The sequence below is a fragment of the Chaetura pelagica genome, unplaced genomic scaffold (assembly GCF_000747805.2).
Source record: "Chaetura pelagica isolate M959 unplaced genomic scaffold, ChaPel_1.0 scaffold254, whole genome shotgun sequence".
Lineage (NCBI taxonomy): Eukaryota > Metazoa > Chordata > Aves > Apodiformes > Apodidae > Chaetura > Chaetura pelagica.
In genome coordinates, this window is record NW_009952963.1 from 1147003 (window position 1) to 1171297 (window position 24295).

At 39.3% G+C, this 24295-nt stretch overlaps 1 protein-coding gene across 1 annotated transcript in view; it reads right to left on the bottom strand.

Annotated features, from left to right (window-relative positions):
- MED13L (mediator complex subunit 13-like) overlaps window positions 1–17108 on the bottom strand; it is a 173535-nt gene extending 156427 nt beyond the window's left edge. Inside the window, 2 exon segments of the mRNA XM_009995682.1 lie at window positions 14174–14411; window positions 17064–17108. Of these exon segments, the coding sequence (XP_009993984.1) occupies window positions 14174–14411; window positions 17064–17108 (283 nt within the window).
- Between the last annotated feature and the right edge of the window lie 7187 nt (window positions 17109–24295).

Genomic DNA, 24295 nt, shown 5'->3' on the forward strand with positions numbered 1-24295 from the left:
AATATCACAAAAATAATCTTATATTCAGATCACTTAAAAATTAATTAAGAGCACTATTGCATAGTTAGCACTAGTTATCATTTTGAATACATTAAAACCTTTACTGCCCCAGACCAATACTTTAAACAAACAAGAAGCAGCAAGCAAACACAACCACTTCATTAAACCAATTACACAAACTCTCAAGCCAGACTTAATTTGAATTAATAATAAAGATAAAATTGAATGTGTAAACATGCCAGTTTAAAGTTATAACAAGGATTAAGTGGTTGATGATATCACATATTAAACACCTGACAATTTCATTAAACACAAATGCTTCCCTTGTCATTCCGATGACATGATACATTTAATACTCGATAGGTCAGATAGGTATCAAATTAACTAAAAGTTGAAGTCTTGGCCCTTGCAGGACAGATTCTGCAAAGTAGTAGCAAAATTTAAAACTACTACTGATATAGACACAATATAAATGCCAATACCAAACACAACCAGAGCAAATGAAGAGTATTCCACTGTTTGGGAGAAGAGTTGAAGAGTCACTTATGACACTGCCTGAGGTTATATATCAGTTATTTAAGATGCTGTGGATTGTTCCCTGAAAAATTTCTGTCCTGTAGGCTGAGATCTGCTTTCCCCAGCCAAGCTCCCAAGGGGAGACTCTCAGCCCATTAGTTACATAAACTACTTCTATAGTCTTACTCACCTCAGTAGGTCATCTAAATATATGCACCAAGATTTAAACACTGCAGTGCAATCAAAGCACTTTTTCTAGAACAGAAGAGCTGACAATTTATAGGCTATTCAGTTTTGCATGCTTTTATCAGGCTGGTTAGTTGAAAGAAAATGCAGACATAATTACTTAATCCCATTAAAACAAAGACAAATGACAGCACAAAACTACAGAGCTCAGCAGTTTGAGCAATGAAAGATTCTGAACTAACATAATAATGAATCATGCAGCCTTATCAGTGTGCAGCTCCTTCCACAACCCTCTGTTATTTCAGCTAAATCAGCAGCATGTTTCTTGTGTATACCATTCAGCTACATAAAATGGTATCTTTAATAATGAATAGCTACCATAGATTTTCCAATGTCTGAGTAATCCAAGATCACTATTTTTTCAGAGGAGTGATTACATGTCAGTTAAAGTAAGCAATTCAAATGAAAACACTAAAAAGTCAGTTGCTGCTTCTGATATTGAGGAGGGTGGGGAAACATAAGCAGGAGGCTACAGAGACAGCAAGTGCTCCAGTTCTATACTCTACCTGTTAAAAGTTAGGGTATTTTTCACAGATCACAGAATCTTAGGGGTTGCAAGGGACCTCAAAAGACCATCCAGCCCAACCCCCCTGCCAGAGCAGGAGCACCCAGAGCACATCACACAGGAACACGTCCAGGGAGGTTCTGAATGTCTCCAGTGAAGGAGACTCCACAGGCTCTCTGCGCAGCCTGGCCCAGGGCTCTGTCACTCTCACAGGAAAGAAGTTTTTTCTGATCTTTACATGGAACCTCCTGTGCTCCAGTTTGCACCCACTGCCCCTTGTCCTGTCACTGGACATCACTGCACAAAGCCTGGCTCTCTCCTCCTGACACTCACCCTTTACATATTTGTAACCATTGATGAGGTTGTCCCTCAGTCTCCTCTTCTCCAAGCCCAACAGACCCAGCTCCCTCAGCCTTTCCTTATCAGGGAGATGTTCTGCTCCATCATCTTTGTGGCTCTGCCCTGGACTCTTTCCAGCAGTTCCCTGTCCTTCTGGAACTGAGGGGCCCAGAACTAGACAGAATATTCCAGATGCGGCCTCACCAAGGCAGAATAGAGGGGGAGGAGAACCTCCCTTGACCTACTAACCCACACCCTTTCTAACACACCCCAGGATGCCATTGGCCTTCTTGGCTACAAAGGCACATTGCTGGGTCATGGTAACCCTCCTGTCCATCAGGACCTCCACATCCCTTTCTCCTATCCTGCTCTCCAGCAGGTCAGTCCCCAATCTGTACTGGTCCATGGGTTGTTCTTCCCCAGATGCAAGACTGCACTTGCCCTTGTTGAACTTCATCAAGTCTCTCCCTGCCCAACTCTCTAGCCTGTCCACATCTCACTGAATGACAGCACAGCCTTCTGGTGTGTCAGCCACTCCTCCCAGTTTAGTGTCATCAGCAAACCTGCTGAGGTTACACTCTGATACCTCATCCAGGTCACTAATGAAAATATTGAATAGTACCAGTCCCAGTACGGAGGGACTCCACTAGTCACAGACCACCGACTAGATTTTGTCCCCTTGACCACAACTCTCTGACTTCTTCCTTTCGACCAGTTCAAAAGAACTGTTTTTGCCAGGGTTTTTTTAGTTGTGGGTTATTTGGGGTTTTTTATTAGTTGATTGTTGGAGGGGTTTTTTGTTTTATTTTGGGGGGTTTTAATATGTATCTACTATGGCCCTCCTATAGATTTTGTATTTTGCCAGTTTCAAGTTCAGAAACTTACTTTTAATTCAGATCATTATGTTAACAGACAAAATGTAAATTGTACTCAGTTACTGAAGACAGAATGAAAAAGCAAACACCCTTCCTTGAGGATATATAACACATGTTCGCAGGTAAATACTGGAGAATAAATCAATAAATTAAAATGTAAAACAATTGTAGAACTACAGAGAAAACAAACAAAAAAATTAACTTGTGTAGATCACCATTCAATGCATAAGTTACTTCTCTCAAAGCTAGTATTGGGTTTTTTATATATATATACACACACATAATGTATATATAAGCATTATGGTATTTTGCTTAGGTTATTAATACAACAATCTGAGCACTTGAATTTGAGAAGCTGCTAAAACCCAGGATCAGACACACTAAAAGCTGAGCACCCCTGAACAGCACCATGTTTGGACAGCTGTCTGGGACAGGATGCACCAGGAGCACAGAGTGCTCCTGTGCACTGCTCACCAATTACATCTTGTGGGCTTACTGAAAAACTCCTCTATCAGAAAGGGAGATGTCAGGAATTTGAGTATCTTGGTGTATTTCTTTTGAAACTGAGCAGTAACAGTCTCGGGGGCAAAACGTTTTTCTTCCTGCTCTCCTTCCCTTAACTGCAGTTGAGAGCAAAAGTAGTAACTCAAGTAATAATGCTTACTTCTATCTTGTTTAGTTTAAGAAAAATGCACAAAGAAATGGGGGGAAAGAGTAATAATTCCACATACAACTGGGAAAGTGGATCTCTGTCTAGAACTTACATGCATCAATGGATAGCTTCTCCAGGTACAGCGCACCTCCAGAGACATCCACGGAACATGCTGTTGTTTATTGCTTTCCACTTCACCTCATCTGCTTATTAGCACCTGAACAAATAATTTCCCAAAGAACGAGAAAGGGAATTCCTCCATTTGGACTGTAACACTCTTCTGGGTGTAAACTCCAGCTCTGAGTTTGTGCAGTCTAAGACAAGACAATCAGAGGACTTTATCTCAACTGGAAGTACCAACAAGCCAGCAGAAAAGAAGGAACAATCCTGACATTACTTCAGGATACCACTCCACATTTTTAGTGTCTCCTATTGAATAGCCCAGCTTTTGACTTATCTCAATCCTTTCTCACTTGGCTGAATTACAGCAATTCATCCCCAAAATACATAGTTTCTATATACACACCATAATACTTCAATAAACTGCAACCTACATAAAGAGACATGGTTCCTCATGAGAAGCTTAGGGTGACATTCAGTGCATTACACAGCACAGAGGTGAAATGGCACAAAGGCCCAAAACTGAACTACACTTCCTTGTCCCAGGAGGCAAAAGCTTATCAGTCTTCCTTTTTTTTTTTTAATTTATTCTGAAGTGGCTTAGAATAAAAGAGAGAGAACTGTCCACATTAACAGTTATAAAGTTACAGCATATATATTCTTTCCACTTATTGCTGAAACCAACAAGGAAAGAACCACCTTTGCTTTCCAAGTGTTGAATTAGCTGCATCTACTTCTACTGCAGCAATGCAAACCCCTTGTGTTTCCATTGTTGCTCTTGGTGTGTTGCAGCAAGGAAAAATTGTATTTTGCTTTTAAAAGAAAACCAGAATTAGTCTACCAACTGAGGGCTCCTAAGGACACCAACAGAATCCATCAGTTATTTATAAGTCATTCAAAAGATAATGCTAGTGTTAAATAAAAATAAAATTTTATCTTTCAATAAGCCAATTTCATATTAAAGTAAAACTGTAAAACTTTTGTTAGAAAGACACATTCCTCTTGATAAGCAGCCTTTTAAGGCAGCAGGATTTCCAGGCACGTTCAGGAATATCATTGGAAAGAGTAGGATTTTCAGTTAAGCTTTTCATCCTTCTATCCCAACCCAACACAATCCAACATCACAGCAGAGTAGAGAACATCAATGAAATAGAGAAGCCATACTTGCTTTATAACCACCTCTGATTACCATGATAGCATCCTCTGAATACAGGGGAGACAAAAAACCCACACGCTTCCCCTTGTTTGCCTTACAGAACAGATTCCAGTCAATTTTTTTGATGTACATTTCAAAATATTGCATAGAATAAATTTTATTGAACTCAGAAGGGGCCAAGAGATTTAATTTCCATTCCCCAATTGGATAACCAGCTCTCCAGTATCATAAACACTTCAAACTATAAGCCCTCCTGTTCCCCCTGGAGACACAATAATATTTTTTGTACTTCCCATCTCTTAAGAGAACATTAAAGAATACATATGAATTTCTTGAAGCCATGCAAATAAAAAAACAATGTGCAATGACACTTTCATCACCTATTATTTGAAGTTTCCCTTGGCTGTAAAAATGGTATTAGTTACATTTCACAAAAGACAGAGCAACTAGAATGTCATGGAACAAGTCAATTAAGAGAAAATAAATGCTTCCTTGAAAACACAAAAAGATAGATGTATTTCTTGGAGTTCTGCTTAGAAACTGCCATGTCTGACACCTTCTGTTCTTCTTTCTGAGACCAAGTTTATCAATATACACTCCTTAATATTGAAACTTCACATTAAATTTCTCCAGAGGTTTGAGATGCTAACTTTGCCTGCTTCTTTGTTTACTACTGACCCATCAATTTCTTATCCAAATTTCCATTTGACCCCTTTGTTCCACTGATGATTCCAAAGCAAAAAAACGGTCCAGGACTTTGTGAAAAATCCAGGAAAAGACTAGCAAATATCAAACCAGTAGAAACAGAAATAAGGCCTGCAAAGGTCTTTTAAGCAAGAATGCCTGGGCTGCTCAATTGAGAATGAAAAAAATTAGTGTGGTTTGGAGTAACAGGAATAGCAAACCATTTCTGCAACGTGCCTGTCCTCTGGTGCACTTTTCCTTCAGACTACACCAATGTTAACTATTGCAAAATCAATTTAACACTGTTTCACTGGAAGTTGTAATTGTCATTAGGAGTGACTGCAACACACAGTTGCTTGGTTTTTTTTAAATAAGTAACTAATATTTAACAGCAAAACTCCACCCTTTTCCTGTTGAAACCCTCAACTCCCATGGCCAAAGGGCAAAGGTAGGAATCCAATCTCCTTCTACAGCTGTTCTACACACTGCAGCTCAATCATCCTGCACTTGCTCCTCCTCTTCATTCTACCAATAATACTTCTTTGTTGGCATATTTCTGGCATATACTGTTTTGTAAATGCCATTTTATACGACCTGTATTTGCAAGTAAACACTAGGAAACAGACATCGTGTTTCAAAAGCCCCATTCCCCATGTGCCCCAGTGCTGCTCAGTTCAAGGCTGATCACTGACACTGCACCACATACCATATCTCACAACTGCCACTCCTGCATGTTCCTTGGTATTCAGTGTGCTCCTAATAGACATTGCTGGGAAATCCTTGGAGAAGTGAGTGCACATGTATAATTAAGGCCACTTGAAATGAAACCAGTCTCAGAACTGGGGTACAAGAATTTTGTATCAAGATTTAGACCTCTAAAAAGGACTTTAAATAAAGTAACTTCTATGTAATGGACAATATGCCCCTCTTAACTTCAGGATTAGCTTCAGAAAAGTCACATTTCCTATTTGCAATGCAGCAGTGCGTGTATGTCACTAGAAGTTCATTAATTATTCTAAACATGGCAGGACCAAAATGAAATTTTATGCAAATTTGTTATTATTCATTTTTTTGAAGGTGGCATTTCATCTATTTTTAAAGATGAAATTTACCACTGGAGCTTACTCTGTGTTCTTAGGATTACTCAGTACATGAAAACACAAACATCAGTAATGAGCTCTATTAATGCAGATTTCACTTCAAGCTAACTTAGATTTACTTCACACAGTTAAGTGAGTTCATTTCACTGGGAAAAAAAAAAAAAGATTCCCTGGAGCAAAAAACATCAACTCCTGTGGATGATATTGCCCAACACATTGCTGGAAAATAAATTCTACTGATTGGATTTTTTCATTTTCTCCCCCTCAAGCAGCACTTTTAAAAAGACAATCCTTTAATGATTGTTTAATTTTCATATAACTAGAATATAAATCCTTTACATACTTTTCTGCTGCAGCTGCAGTGTAATGTCTAATTTTTCATGGAAAAAACATAATTACGTGGTTCACTGAGTTGCCTGTGGAAACACATCAATTTTATTTACATTCAAAAGTTGGACTTCAGTTTGGTCTCAACACTCCAGTTCATTTCAAGCACATTTTATACAATAGTTCTCTCCAATTCATTAGTAATACCTCACTCGAGCTTTTATTTGAAAAGGATTCTGACCTAATATCATCTTGTTTCTGATTTCTAGCCCTTTCTGTGCACATTTGGAGCATCAATTCTATTCCACCCTTAAATGTATATGGTTTGTCATAAAGTCTAGGCTCACTGAAACAGTTCTGCCCAAGAACCATGAAAATGAAGCTATTAATGTTTCACAATGAATGCCAACCCCATTTTTCCACAAAAACACAACAGAAAAACAATAACTATTGTGTGGCAAATAAAACTTGAGAGACTAATTACTCAACATTTCAACTATTTCAATTAAACTAAGCTTGTATTTTGAAAACAGTAAGATTAAAAGGAAAAATTATGGTGTTTACTAGAAAATTTCTTGGCTTTACCTTCCACCAGTGTCTTTCCTACAAACTGTTTCAGAAGGTTCTTTGTTGCAGTTAACTGTGAAACCTCCAAATTCCCAAATATTGAAAGATTTAAAATATTAATTCTTGGGAGAGTGGAAAGAAAACAAGAAAAAAAATAAATAAATTAGGGTATCTTACACATGATTTGACATTTTTGTGCTACCTTTTAGACTTTGATATCACAGACAGTAAAAAGGGATAAAAGGCAGCATGTTAGAATGGTAGATTACTGCCTGGAATTGATAATGAATTCAGGAATGCCATATGTATCCATTTGATACCACTCTGAGCACTGAGATTCACTGCTAATGCTGAGAGGAAAAGAAGAATTAAGGAAAAGTTGAGGGCAATCTGACATCTAAAAGAGACCATCCAACTGGAATTATTTTTGCTTTAAACAACTCATACCCTCCTTGCCTACAACCATCAACTGCATTTAAAGTTAAAAAAAAAAGGGAAGAAGCTGTGGTGGTGGGAAGATCATTTATTTTGAAAAGAAAACAACATAAAATGAAGACATCTTGCCCAGACACAATAAGGCTCTTGTCAACTGCATGTGTATAAAAGGAGTTGGCATTTTCCCATGAAGCAATTCCTTAATCCCAAATGATGGCATAATAACCTCATTTAATATGCCTCCTTAAAAGAAAAAGTTTATTTTGTCTAAGCTAAACTTCAACTGGCAATCACCGGACACCAATTAACAGTGTCAAATCTAAGGGTCACAGAACAATTCCGTAAGCTGAAAAAGTATGAATTCACTTTTCAATCTTCTCGTCTTTCAAAAAGATAGTAGAAGTTTAACTATGTTTTCATGTCTTTGGAAAGAATCTATGCGAGGCAATTAAAAGAATGCAAATGACTTGTCTTATTTCAAGTAATCAACCCAGAAGCACACTTTTCAATAACTTAATATTCCAATAAAGTCTCTGTCATATGAACCTACTTGCTAATTCCACTCTTAACTCAAGAACCGGCAATTAACCATTTTCAGATTTAACTTCGAATTAGTAATAAGTGGTACTTAGCTGCTTGATATTCCTGGCTTCTTTTGAAACGGAAAGCCTACAAAAATACTTCCATTTCAGCTCCTACAAGATTCATTTTATTCCTTGTTCAGAAACTCCTTTCCCTAGATTAGCTGGTTCCATTCTAAATAATCCTGAGCATGACAATAGTTAGGGGTTTTATGGATTCTGGAGAATATAAAACAAATCAGTTTCATACACACTCGTGCTTGCACACCCCTCCACTAAGCCTACTGAAGCAGGGAGCAAGGAGATAACCTCCTTGCAATTTCAGTATCAAAGCTGGCCATAATGCCATTTCAGTAGCAAACACTCCCTTCTTTCCTACTTTCATATCCTTAGAAGAGCATGAAAGATTTAAGAGCACTTTCATTAAAAGCAAGACTCTTAATTTGTATACCCATTTCACAGCAAGGGGTGCTTATTCTTCATTTTCCGCATTGCTTCACACACTTAAAATATGTTTTGACAGCCAGGAACATCATCTTATCCAATAATTAATATATCTTGCTACATACCAGCTAGGAACATACTTCCTACCTCCCAGAAGAGTTTCCAAGTCCTTACAACTACAGCAAATCAAGCACAGCAGCTTCAAAGAATCTGAAATAGACTACTTTAAACAGAAAGCAAAGGAGATTTTTCACTCCTTTATCCTCTTTCACAATAGTGGAACTGACAAAAAAAGAACTTCCTTTCTTTAAAAATACAAGTATTCCATTTTTTTTCTTTTAAGTCCTAATAAACACGGAAAAACACTATCTAACTTTTACAGGTGAAACAGTTACTTCATTTAGAAGACTTAACTGATAAAGTAAACTTCAAAATCTGGAACTTAATAAGTGAGTACCAAGGACCCCAGATAGCTGTAATAAAAACACCTAACTGAGCTCTGGCAAGTTGTTCTTCTGAGGAAACATCCTTTATACCATAGCTGGTGTGCTCCGTTTTTCCTATACATGAAAATCTACCCACCAGCCACTTACAGGTAGAAAATGAATAGCAGAAATTAAGTCTGGGTCACAACTATATGGTCTAGATGCTTTGCAGAAAGAGCCTTCCCTCCAGCCACCTTTTTTCTCCCTCCATCAGCTCACAGGGATCACAACTGCTTCAGCCCACTATGCCAAGAATTCATTAACTGAAGCTCCATGTTTTTCCTGTCCCAGATCACATTTTACCTACATTTTTAAACCTACCAAGCTATTATTATCCTGAACAACAAACATTCAGGAAAGATTGACCTAATTAATATAAGATAAACTATTTTTCATAAGAGCTTCCATCAAAATCCAGATGTTCTACATCCAATATACTACAAAGTCACAAGTATCTTTTTTTGAGGAAGTATCTCCTGCAGTTAATGTTGCAATACTGCAGATGATACATAAAAACAAATACATAAAACAAAAGAATGAAACGTGCAGAAAAACAGTGACATCATACATAACCATCTTGCCTAAATAAGCTCTTCCCCCCACAACAAAAGGTTTGCAGGAAAGAACTGTCAATCTGATTTACTTAACTGGAAAAAAATCTTTAAGTGAATTTTAAACGAGAGACAATCATGACTTAACTGCAACTTTACCAACACTTGAAGGATGACTGTCCCAAGAGTAGCAAAATGCTAAAACTGTATTTATTTTCTCTCAAGGCACTTTACACTGTTAAGCTTCTATTTTGAAGCTGCACGATGAAGTAGCACATGTCACCACTCTGGGTTTCCTCTGCTGTGCCAGGCTCTACTTAGGCCAACCACAACCAGATGGGTGTCCAGGTTTGTCACTGGTTCCCCAAGTTCCTCATATTCCTTTCTTTTGCCATCATAACTTCACAGAGAAACACATACAATGGCAATCCCAAACACCTACCAGAATCAGTGATATTAGGCAAACCAGCCTAAACCACCACCATAATCCCTGCATTCCTCCTGAGAATTCAAGTATTCTGTACCCCAGATGCAAGGGGCAAAGCCAAATACATCCATAAAATCAGTGGGCAGATCATAAGTTTAAAGACAAAACTGACTGACAAAAAGGTTGCTTAAAACATCATACATAAGGATTCTTTGCAAAAGCCAAGAAGGCAACTAAGGAACAGTTATCACCTGCTTATAATCTGCACAGAATGCACAGGGTACAAGATGGGCTGGAAGAAAAGAAAAAAATACACAAGTCGCGTTTCAATTCCCTGCAATGCTCCAGATGGTACTTGGTCACCAAATGCAAATGAGATCACTGCAACTTGCAAATCTACAACTTCCCTGTCAAAAATCCTGCCAACAGTAAGATACTACCTCCTCTCCCTTCCATTTCTTCTGTAGAACTTACAAAAAATTGTTTTATAGGAAAAGGCACAGCATCTGTAGCACCTGCCAAGCTTCTTCAGGCAGTAACAGAGCAGTAATAAATAGCTTTTCTCCTTGAGAAAAAACTTCCACAAACTAAAACACTCCCAACTTTTTCAAACTTGTAAAACCACTCCATTTTTTCTCCCACTCAGTGACCCCATACCAATTACCTCCTTTCACTTGGGACAGAAGAAGGATGTACTTTCTTCAGATTTAAATCCCAATCATAATAAACACCAGGAGAAAGAAGTGTAGGAGTGTGTCAGACACACACCTATGCAATTCACAGCTGTCTAGCTAATCTAACTACTTAACTGATCTGTAGCTGTTCTGCAAATAATTGTTTTTACTTAATCTCCCCTGACAGCATTTAATTATCTACAGGGCTTTGGAAAGCTACTACATAATCAACAATTCCTCGTACCTCCTGTTTGTAACTACTAAGTTGTTTTCTCTCCGACTATTTGAAATTCTTTTCTTAAAGGCAGATTGTTATTTACAAAATCATCTCTCTTGAATGTTATAAAGACAAGGCAACCCACACAGTTCATATACAAAACTTTAAAAAATGTTTCTGCAAGAAAAGTCTCAGTCTGAGCTTCTCATTTAAGGAAAGTCCTAAATGTCACACAACATTATGTGAGTCACTTCTATTCAGAAAAATCAGTAACTCTAATTTAGACTTGAACGAACATAAAGACTTACATATAGATTGCCACTAATTTTTTAATACTGTAATGAGAATGTCACTTTTAAAGCACAAGTCCCAGGCAGGAAAAAAAAATCAAAAACTTTGTAAGCAACTTCACAATTGGGAAGGATTCGTTATTTATTTCCTAAAGCTCACACATCCCAAAAATGAGGACTGGTAAAGACGAAAACATTTCAGACAGACTCTGGTCTTCCTCTGGGATTGGCAGTGTCAGATTTCTGGGACTTGTGCTCATAAAGGTGCAAGAACAACACAAAACCAAAGCTCTGGTCGTTGAACATTAAGTTACTGAGTACAGTGACAATCCAACCCATACAAACAACATTTTAAGCCTGTGCTATTTATGTCATGACTAGGTTATACCAAAGCAGACAACATGCTACGGTGGCTCAACTGACAAGCAAGTCAGCTCCTCTCCTTCAGTTACTTACCTATTTTCTGTTTACATGCTGACATGCAAAGCAGGCTTTTATCTTCAAGAGCACATAAACTCAATATAATAATTTCAACTATCAAATGTCTCAGTACTGTAGTCTGCTTATGCAATGAAAAGCAAAATAACCTTTTTTCTGCCTTGCTGCTGCACAAAACACTGAGCCCAGTGTCCTCTGTCATACTTCAAGGAATCCATGTACATAAATGCCTCATTCTGGTAGAATGCGACGTTCAATATTTTGACAATACCAACATGTTTGAACTCTAAAAAACTACTGAAGAGAGCAGGACAGCTCTATCAGCAGTAAAACTGATACCACTTTGACAGTTACCTCACTTTCAAATACCATCTGAGAAGTCACTGCAAGGATTTCAACATGATTTTAACATAGAACAAGTAAACCTATCAGTTTACAATTCACATGCATTACAACGAACTTCGAAACCTGCACTGGAAAGAAGCAGAGTAGCTGAGTCCTTCCAAATTCCTGCAGGGCTCTGACACAGCAGGAGCATTTTTCTTCTTCTTTCAATTCCCACATACTTCACTCCCCTAAATGAGTTACACAGAGTGCTCCAAACTGAACTTTCCATCCCTTCACATCCCTCTTCAGACCTTTTTATTCTATTGTGAGAGAGGGAGCACTGGAAGTAAGGATCACTCCTCGTGATCACATCATATTGTCCCAGGGTAGACACTTCTTTTCAGTACAGCTTATTGCAGTGTTGTGAAACACTGTGCTCAGACTGGTTTTTATCAGTGTGCTACTGCTGCTGTTGACACTTGAAAAACAGAGCTCTTGCAGACAATTTTCATAAATTCAATACAGAAGTATTGTGCTGAAGGCTCCAGCCTAGACACCTCATAAAATTTTGGACCAGGCAAAAAAATGTGTCAAAGTGATGGTCTTCTCTCTTTGCCATACCCTGTTCCATATTACAGTTGAGCAGGTTCAGCTAATCCTGCATTTAGATGCTTCACCATACCATGATCACTGGAAGGAGCGTTATAGTGATGTAAACAAGAGGTTAGATATAAACAAGCTACATCCATTTTCAACAGAAACAGAAGCTATCACCTGCGACTCCCCTCAAATAAAAAGACACTTAAGTCCCATATGCTGCATTTGAAATATTAAATAAACTGTATTTCACAAAGAGAAAAGCATATATTATTAAAGCTTTGCTGGGTAAGTAGAAATATTACCCATGCCTTCATTCAAAACAGGTGCCTCATAAAAAATTCATGTCAGTGGAATGGCTTCATGCAGCACTTCTGAGCCATCTCTTTAATTATACATGATCACATAGCTACCTGCATGAAATATGCCTAAAGATACAGAGGATTTCATATCTGTGATTTCACAGGCTATATTACCAAATAAACAATCTGGTATTCATAAAAGTATGAAGTTTGTAACCCTCTGAAGGTCGGTGGTTAGTACAGGATAATGAGGAAGAAAATGAACCTAGCATGAACCAGGATCATAACAGTGTGCAGCAACAGTGTGCAGGTAAGGGACAACTAAAGCACACTTGACAACTACAGCATTCTGTGTGTTTGAACAGACATACAGATTTTATCACCAAGTCTTCTGAAAGACTAAAAGGTACCAGGGTGATAATTGACTGAAAAAGACCAAGGAACTGATCCTTATTTTTCGCTTGAGAGGGCTTCTTTTTTTTCAATTACTATTATTATTCCAGGACTGGTGGCCTTCCATTGTTTCCAATCAAGACACAAAGGTGAAAGAGAGGCATCTCCTCATACAGTCTAATAAAACACCTTTGAAAAGTTCAAATTTTCAGGCAAACTAGGTCTACTCATAGCCACAACTCACCAGTGAAAACAAATTAATATACAGTGGATATAGTCAAGACCAGAGGATCACGACAAATAAGTTAGTTTTGTTCTGTCCTCCTAAGGCTACACATTCTGTACACACTGAGGACAATGCAAGTTGCACAAATCTTACCATCACATGAACTTCTCATTGCCACCTTTGTTCTACCTTCCCCTTCCCTCCTTGTATCACAATCACTTGTTGCAACTTCCCACCATTTATGCTCAAATCTTGTGGGTGACCAATGTGGCAAGTTCTGACTGAAAATTTACCTGTGCTGCCATGGAGTTTACCTGACTCCCTAGTATAGTAGTTTTATTCCACCACCTATTACCATATACCAGAATTTTATGTTTTATTTTTATCCTTTACACTAGAATTTACTCTTATTTTGCAGTGCATCTGAGGTTTCACAAAAATCCAAGTAATGACATTGGATAGAGGACTCCTAAGTTCAGCACAAGTTTTATTTCACACTTTATCTGCAGATCACTTGCAGCAGAGAAGTCCAATTTACTACCTGCTTTTTTCCCTTTAGGTCTTAAAACACAAAATCACAACAAGAATCACATCTGGTAGCGAGTTAGAGCTCTCAATGATAAATTCTTTTTTTCACTGGGAAAAAAGATACAATAGTAATAATAATAAATCAAGAAACAAAGGAAGAGAGTAACTTACTGTGCAGCTCACGATGTATCACATCTACAAGGTTTGGCTCATCTCCCCACCAGAAAATCCACAGCTCCTTACAATCCGGTTTGACGTCGCGGCGCCACACACAGAGCAGGTTGGCCTGCAAGCAGCGGATGAAGCTGAGCAGGATTGGATCATCCTGGGCTGGGGCTGAAATGATAGGGCCACAGTCCCCATGACCTTCAAAATTGTACCTACGCCATTTGATGCCTGTGAGTTCAGCCTGTGGAAGAAAAAAATAAAGAAGAAAAAAAAAAAGCGCCATTAAATCACTATCTCAGTTATAGTCATAGTACTGGTTTGTGTCGTGGTTTAATTGCTAGAATTAAGATCTAAGCAGCTGAAGTTAAAAACTCCTATTCTGATACCTTCTTCTTTTCACCTTCAAGGAAAAAGGAAAACAATTTTAGTAACAGTATGGAATAAACCTGGTATACCTCTGCTCTCAGATTTTTCACCACAGCTTGACTCATTCCCAGTAGATTCATTCACTTCTTCCTGTTATTTTATTGTAATCTTACAAATTGGAAGGAAAACAAACAAACAAACAGGAAGAGGGAATAAGACCCACCCACTCCCTACATGCTGCTTGGCAGTCAAGTCAGTTCCGTGTCAGCCCAAAAGTTCACCACTTCAAAGTCAGAAACAGAAAGTACAGCAGGACACAGGAAAACAAGTGACTTACTGAAAATGGTGACACAGTTTCATATTGTAACGTTGCAGGTTCACCACACATGCTTTTTATTTTGATTTTGCTCAAATGAACAACAGCAGAACAAGGAATGCTGGTATTTACTGTATCTTGGCCAGACAGAATTCTCTTATTAACCATCAAGAAGAATAGAAAGAGCAGGAAAATGGCTACCCAGGCTTTTGGGAAAGATGTTTTCCTACACAGGTTACAAGTCTGAAGGAGTAGAGATGTCCCCCTGCATAGATGTGTAGATGAACAACTGCCAGGGCAGAGGCTGCCAAAGTACTCAAACCATGAAAGAGTTGGCAGCTAGAAGCAGGTCAGCAGAGCAGTTGTTCTATTTTTTTTTTCTTTTCACCTCTAATAGCAGATATTCTCAGTTGTCACATTCAGTTTCCCTTCTCTGAAATGTCCACAGTGATACTTTTTTTGTCTACTTCTCTTACCCTGCCCCCCTTCCCAGTTTTCCTCCACTCCCAGTTTATCTCTGTGTTGCTGTGTCCTCCCTTCTCTCCACTGGTTTTGGGAGCCCACCCATGACACAAAGGGAAATACTCCTGTGGCTTCTAGTCTAGCTAGCATGAATGTCATTATAAAATAAAAAAACAGTATGTACATACTCTGTGTTCACAGTAGGCTTGTATTTCAGTTTCTAACCCACGTTACTACGTTCTCATTGCTGCCACCACCTCTGCTACTTCACTTACAGTATTCACACCCTCTCTTTGGTGCTCAGAAACATCCAGTGTGCTCAGCTCTAGAGTGGTCCTACAGGAAAAACCAGCTGGTCTCCAGCAACAAGCTGCAAAAACTCAGCATCTACATATCTGGCAAAAGAAGTCACTGCCAGAGAAAAGAGCAGTGACAACACCAGCTGTAGGGGTGACTGCCCCCCACAGCCCTGCTGAGTAATACCTTAAAATGTATCTAAACAGTAAACATTCCTTTCCTTCCCTGGACACTACATACAGAAAATATCAACAAACTCTTAAAAAGAGACTTGCAGATCACGTATTCTGCCAAAGGACATTTAACCTGCTGGCCTACACTACTCCACAAAACCCTACACTACATGTCACATACAGAAGGATGTTCCTTTTCAGGTCCACAAACTTAATCATTTAGAAGTTTAAACTCTAAAAGTTACTTTCCTTTACCACAATAACTGGAAGAAGGCTGTTACTTCTTCAAGAGCTAGCTTGTTAATTGCTAAGGAGCTAAAAGTGACCTTCATCATACCAACCACACAAGCAAAACACACTTCTATTTCTTTGATTTCATAAATGCATCCTCTGAAACAGTTTCATCTCATTCTGCCCATACACTGCCCAGCACCATGGGCTCTGACCCACGACAAGAGGTTCCTGTGACTCTGCCTCAAGGCCTGTTCCCCCAAACACAGATTACCCAGATTGCCTGTTGAATTTTCCTCTGCAGAGGCCTCACCAGGCTCTCAGGAATACAGTAGCTGACCTCCACTGGGAAGGAGAAAAATGCAACACCACAGTGAACAGCAATTGGTTTTATTTTTGCCTGCCCCTGAGCCACTAGATATCTTCAGGTCCACATTGCAGAGCCGTACCATCCTCTATCATGCCAGCAGGATACCAATAGTGATCAAATCACACAGCACTGGATTGTTCCTACTGAAGACCTTTTACAGCCAGCACAACTGCTTCTGTACTGAGACAGAAATGCTGAGTATTTAATCAAAGTGCTGGGGAGCTATGGAAAAGCAAATTGGAAAAGATAGTCAGGACTGGTCGAGGTGCACAGCATACATGGCGTGTTCCTGGCACAAAAGATGACATGGGATTGCAGGAGCAAAAGGCAAAAGGAAAAGATAAAAAATATTTTTTCACTGCAGGGTGCTGTGTAGCACTGGAATGCCTCACACATCAGTTAATACTCTAAGAGGAAGTACTTACACATGCTTCTCCAAAGCATCTACATCTATTCTACATGGATCTCAAGCTATAGCTTGGAAAAGGAACGTGCAAAGTTTCTCAAACAGTGTAATGAATATGACTACGAATCACAAAACATCCAAGATTGGTGCCAGCATAGACAACCTAAGAAAAAAACGTTTAATGTTTATGTTATAATCCACTAGGAACATATGGTAAGTCACAAAAAACATGGAATATGAGGATGAGAAAAACAAAATCCAAAAAACTCAACCAAACAAAAAAGGCTACTCAACAGCACCACCCATTTGATCAACATAACAGTAACTAGACATCAGCTGTTTGAAACAGCAGACAAGCTCTTGCAGCTTTCTGGCAGCTCAGAGGTATCAACCCATAACATCCCATCCACATTATGGATGAAACAGTCAAGAAAAGCATACAGAAACCAGCAGAGCTGCATCTCATTTAATTCTACACTAACAAACTTCTGGTGTGCCTAATTCTCCAGACTGTGAGGAATGACTAACTACTAGAGCTAACCAGGATCACTAGTGACCACCCACACAGAAAATCACTCTCAAAGACAAGTACTGGGGATTGTGGATTTAGCAGAAGCACAAAATGACATCTCACACATTGTTCCCTAGTCGAAGTTGCAGAGATGCAGTTCAGTGCAGTTAGTTGCTGGGTCTGTTTCTGCTTCAATTTTTAATAGGTAAGCATCAATACTAATCCCTCAGAACTTCTAGATTTTGTCCTCATGTTAATTAAAACTGAACTCAAAAGATCTGAATCCAGAAGTAGTACACAAGATGAGACTGTACCAGCAACACTTGCATATATTCTGTGTTTCTGCAGATGTTGTGTGGTAAGTATTTAACACACTAGAGAGCGAATATCTGCATCCACATGGAGGTTTTTTTAAATCAATTTACAGAATCACAAAATCACTTAGGTTAGAAAAGACCTTCAAGGTCATCAAGCCCAACCATTAATTCAATTAATTTAAACAAATGGTTTTCAAAGTCCTTAACCTGCAGCAGGTTTTTTACACACAAGACAGCCAATGGCCTGTGGTTCTGGTGACCATATTCTAGAATTTAATGTGGTTTCATTTATGTTCAATCCGCTGTGAACACAGGCTGCTCCCAAGATGGCAGCCTCTTCCTCACCCCTAGCCATGCATTTCCATCTCCCAACCTGACATTAGATCTAGTGATCATGCCATCCTTGGGTGAACGGAATCAGTTCACCACTTAAAAAGACGGGAAACAAAAAGAAAGAAAGAAGTTGATCAGATCAGCATGCTGACAGCTTACCCTGCAGCCACACAGTCACTAGAGCAGACAGAAGAGCAAGAGTGAGAAGGCCCAGCTGAGCACAGCACTGCAGTGGGATCTCCCCTTTCAGTGACAGCTCCAATCAGATAAAACAGAACATTAAACTGCACACAGAGGCTGTTAACCTACACCTTAAACCAACACAAGTAAGCACTGGTGCCAAAAAGCAGCCCTGGCCTGGCCTGCCCTGCCTGCATCAGTCATCTGCTCCTGACTTCATCCTCACTCCTGCTTTCCAGCAATGCTGCTGTCTGCACAGATTCACACTGAGAAGAACTGACCAAAAACCAGAAGTATTACATTAAATGATTTTTTCTTCTACTCAGATCAGCCCCCATACCTGGTTCATTAAATAACCACAGAGATGCTTGTACCAGTAAGACAGAGAACAGCAAAGCAGGCCAGGAAGGGCAGAGCTGCTGTTAAAGCAGCCTGAAATACTGAGAATAAGCAAGATTGCCAACCTGAGGACAATATTGTCCATGTGCTGTTTTACTCACCACTGGCTAGAAATGAATGCAGAACAGAGCAAAAGAACTGCCAGGTGATGGAATCTATGGTGTTTCTTGCATCTTTTCCTCTATGAGTAGGTCTCAGCTTTTAGGTTTGCTACAATGTTCTTAGCACTAAAAAACCTGACTAAAAAGGAACTTACTATTAATCAACACTACTAGCAAATCATGCATTACTCAAGAGATTTTATTTGCTTTGGTCTATAAAGGAACATATAATTTGGAGGTCTGTGCAATGAAGGACTCAACTTCCTAGATGAGAGGGCCTTTTTAAAAACTTTTTTTTTTTTAAATTCAGTTAGCTGCAATTGGACACATAATAAAGTGCTTGTAAGAGCTATGTTCTACATGCACAGGGCCAAGCTTGTAAGGAAATCCAGAAGCTGGATCTCTAGCTTTAACTGCAATATCCAGAAATCTTTACTAACACCCAACTTCTTATGGTAAATTTCCCAAGACATAAAAAGACCTGTTTCAAAAGCAGCTATCAGGGTGGAAGAGTGCATTCAAACTTAGAATTCCATGCAGGCATCCAAACACACCAAAACACAACCAAAAATGAAGCATTAACGAAAATACAGGCATGTCAATGCTTTCATTCAGACACATGGCCGAAGAAGGAATGCCATACATATATAGCCCTTTGCAAAGGACTGCAAGCTCAGGTTTCCTTCCTCCTAGGTGACTGTCTTAACCCTTACAACTCCGCAGAGCAAAGAGGCTTCAAAATAAATAATTAACTAAGAGTATTCAAACCTTGGATATCCTCTACACAAACAGCGACAGAGAAAGCAAATTAGTACTCCTACAACCTGCCCTAAATACAGACCCCTCCAGATCCCTCTGCAACAGCTGAGGGCTGGAGCCATTTTACCTCCAGCACAGCATCCAGAACTGTACATTCCTAGGAGACATGAAACCTAAGCTCTGATTCTCTATCCCCCCTCAGGTTTAAAAATCAGAATAACAGACAGCTAGGAAGGGTTTTCTGCTGATCTCACAGCCCTCCATTCAGATTGGCAGAGTTTAGGCTGCTAAAAATCACAATTCCCTAGTAACATTTCACACTGCACAACTTGATTCTGGCATGCGACCAGCAACCCTAAAGATTTAATTAGTGCTGTGTAGCCACTGTGACTGTTTTCCTCTTCTGCAGTCCTCACAGATGGAACACAAACAAAACACATCTTCCACCTCCTTTTCCATTTATTTTTTTTCCCTTCTCATCTCCATCAAATGCTTTTTGGACTACGTGTGTTTTACAGGAAATGGACAGACCAATTCTAAATTAACTTCTCCAGAAGACAGATGTAATTCCATCCATTTTACTGCATGAAGCTCCCTAGGACAGATCATACAAGAATACAGACACAGAATAACAAGAAAAAGGCAGAGCATCAAAAGTTGGAGAAATTCTTGTATCTGGCCACAACAAACATAGAGCAGATTTACTTCTGCATTTTTGTACTTCTCTACCTTACAAATAATGCCTAAAATTATACAATCATATGTTATTTTTCCTGATTCATATGGCATAGAAAGGTGAGAAGAGCTCAAGCAGATTCAGGCCTCAGAGTGTAGAAAATCAGTAACCCAGCATTTCCAAAATAAGAAGCATCTACATGAAAAGCAGGCAAAGATTTACAGAAAAAGCTTGAAGGATCTTATGAGCAAAAGGATTAAATATCTATCACACAGACCCCCTGACTTTCTCCAAGACTTTTAACATGGCACTGGCCAAGTGATTTTATCTTTCTCAATTCTACCTTACATGAAAACAAAAAACAAAATAGGCATAAAAATACTCCCCAATTGGTCATCCACAAACTGCTGCTCTAACAATTTCAGGCTGCACAGTGCTTCAAACATAAGATTTTCTAATTCTCTGTAAGAAAAGAAGCAAGTATCATGAAAAAAAAACAACCACAAACAAACCACCTAGGTACTTCTATAAACAAGTTTCAGATAACTGAAGGGAATATAAAGATGAAAAAGCTTTCATTATATGTCCTTGTAACCAAGGAGAAGATGTTAAGTTGCCCAGGGTACTTCAAAGTGCTGTACTTACCAGCCCCTGAAGTTGGGAGCAATCAAAACAATTCCTCTAATCTAGATTTTTGTTTGCTTTTATGTAGGATACTGTAGTTGCTAAGTGTCTTTAGTCTAAAATTTATGCTTCAAACTGGAACATAAAAAAATTAAATGCCATATATATATATATATTTGCCAGTTTTATTAGAGTCTCATCTTAAGAGAGCTTTATTCAATAAGTAGCTATTCTGAAGCCACTAGAGACTCATACGAAGAACTACTCACATGAGTAAAAATCTGCATAAGAAAGCCCTTAGTTCATAGTCCAAGAATTTAAACTGTAGTTAAAGGTGTCATGGGAATTACACCACCATTTTAATTAAATGCTATAAGATCTTGCAGACAGAGTCAAGATCAGCACCATCTGTTTTGGTTACACAGTGGTTTATTTCAATACATCACCCTCACACAGCAACAAAATAGCATTTCACACTCTACTCAGGCCCTTTAAATGCCAGCTACAAGTTATGTCATCTTGATACACCTCAGCAGGCAAAGCAGGACAAAAGGACAGAGCCAGGTGGACTGAAAAATACTCTGGCACAACGTGTGGTTCTGAGGGAGGCAAACACACAGGCTGACAAGGCTTCTTGTCCCCCACTTCCACCGAAGTCAAATACTTAGTAACAGCTGCCTAAATCCCTGTCAAGTGAATTGGAAGAACAGAGGCAGGAAAAAAAAGCAACATAAAGGAAGGGAGGAGACTTCTTAACTAGAAGAAAAATTTTTCTTCATAGCTATATATTATCTCTACCCTCTAAGAAAGATTCTTATTTGGATGGAACAACCTTCTCTGGTAAGAAGGAAGCAGCAGCAAGCACCTGCACACAGACACACACTATCTTTTCCTCCAGGTCTAGAACTCCCTTGGTTTAAAACACAAAAGCAACCCAACCATCTCAACCCTGTGTAGTCTGAAATCAGATCATTTACTAAATTATATGTTAATATCTCCTTCTTTATCCTATCCATTTAAAAAAGGCTCAATGATTTGTGTTCCCTTCCCTCAGAGCCTATCCCATTTGCCCTGGAAATAGGGAGGACCCCTGTGGCAGCAGAGGGGCCTCATCCTGCACTGAATGAGCTGTGCCTCAGCTTCAGCCTGACATTTCTGTGACAAAGCAACAGGCAGACTAACATGGCAATAACTGCCTCAACAACATTCAAGATTTTTCACCCTTGGAATTCAAGAATGGAAAAAACCAACATATTAGCAAAAAAAACCCCATCCAATTCCAATATGGGCCTCAAATGCCCAACAGGAAAACTGTGCCATGCTGAGTGCTTCAAAGAGCTGAATGATCAGCTGAGCATCACTGTTCTTAATATGTAACTGATCAGCAGCAAAATTGCATGTTTGACTTTACTCTCTTCCTCGTGTAAGCCCACGTTCAGGTGGATGGACAAAGCACAAAGAACAGCCACTAACAATCTTGTAAAAATGATGGGTGAAAAAAGTAACTTTTTTGTGTGTGTTAATTCATTTGTTTTTAAAAGCAGCAGGGGACTGAGCACACCACTGCAAGCAGCACATGAGCCTGAAACAGCTTTCTGCCGGATAAATCTCTTCACTCCATAGCATGCTGCCCAATTCCTTCACACCCCCTGGAACAGATTATCTAAATGCTACTACTGCTCCAGAGCTGTTTGTGACAGGCAACAGTGTCAGGGCCTTTGTATGGCAGCTTTATCTCTGCAGAGTCTCAGTGAAGGGTTTAACTGTAACCAAAATCCTATTAGCAGATACCTTCCTGATGGACTTCTGTATCTGGGGACATCCCAGATACTACATCATGGCATTGAGGAACAGAAAATCAAGATACTTTTAAAATAATACAGGCCACATTTATATTATATTATAGCCACCAACTAATAACATGAGCTGTTACACGTAAAAAGTCAACAGCACTGACAGCAATGGGATATTTTTCCCCACCCTTCCTAAATGTTAGTGGGATTCTGTGTATGTGGAAGAGGAGGCAGCCAGGAAGATTAATAGATTGTTTCCAAGAAACAAAAGTCAGATTAGTCTCAAGAGGAATCTGAGGTGGTAACTGAGTACCTCCTTTCCCAGTGGAAAACACAAAAGGACCCCAATATTAATGCTGAAATTTCAGCCACTTTGGCAGATGCAGAAGCTACCAACAAAGTTGTGAAAAAATCCCAAGAATGATCAAAAAGTATATATTCCCCACAAAAGAAAGCATTCAAGGATTAAGACTGTTCAGTCTAAAATATGGAAACTATGAGGGTCTCTAGAGAACAGCTGCTGGTTGTGTCTTCCTGGTGTCTAAATTAGCAGAATGGGGACTCCAACTAAAACGAGGGCTGATCGTTCTGTGTCAGGATAAGAACTTAGGTACAAGTTTTAAAACTGTCTATTAAGTGTCCACCTGGTTCAAGTAATCTTTCAACCAAATATATCTAAAGCCTGAGAAACTATTCAAAGCAATTCTTACTATGTCCTTGACTTAGCCTTATATTCTTATCCACGTAACTGGCTCAAGTTTATAGCAGTAAGGACAGTTTTGAAGCAGAATTTTGGTTCCTTTTTTCTTCACCCAGAAACACTGAAGCACTGCTAGGAATGGACAGAGCCATGTAGCAGAGGTTGCTCTCACTGACAACATACCAGCTGCTAAACTGGTAACACCCATACACTTTAAACCCACTGGGCCAGCCAACCACTGGCCACCACTGACACTTTGGTGGACTTTGGTTCTGATTCAACAATGCTGTTCCCATGCAGCACCTTTAGCCCAGTATCATCTTTGAAATCTTTATCAGGACTTAAGGAGGAAGCTTTAATGGTGACCCTCAAAATAGCTCTCAGACCTGCCAACCTTGAGTCAATCCATCAATAAACCAGTAATAGTCACTCAGGACCAACTCAGGAACTCCTAAAACATTTTTTTATAAAACAAAACATTAACAAAAGAAGGAATTTTTGAGATAAAACCTTTGAGTTACATCAGTGTTTTCTCCTTCAGTGAATGACTCTGGTTAGCAAATCTCCAGTTCCTTAACTGATTAGCAGCTTTCAGGACACAGCTCCAAACTGACACCTGGCTGTCAGCTCTCTGCCACCAGAAAGGCTACAACTGAGCTCATCAGAGATGTGGAAAGACACTGTGATAAGCATGGCTGGATGCCAAAGGATTGATTAGCCTGAACTTAAAAAGATGCTTTCAAGTAAAAAATGTTCAAGACACCAAGATATAAAGAAACTGGAAGATGGCAGCAACATCTCAGGTGAGCATGTGGTTGAAGCTCAGGTGAGCAGGCCCTTCCACAGACTGACACTTCACTGGTTTGTGCATCAACACACACACGAAACATGAAAAGGCAAGTTGTCCTGCCGGAGTCTCACCACCATGCATGAGAAAGAGAAACCAACAGAGGATGTTACTTGGCCTAGCCAAGACAGACAAAAGCAGCTAAAAACAAGACATGGTGGGGGTTGATTTGCTTTTATGGGGAAGAAATGGAACAAAGTTTACCCTTAGCAGAACAGAACGTATGTCAGTGTGTGAATGGAAGCGTGGATGGAAGCTGTATGC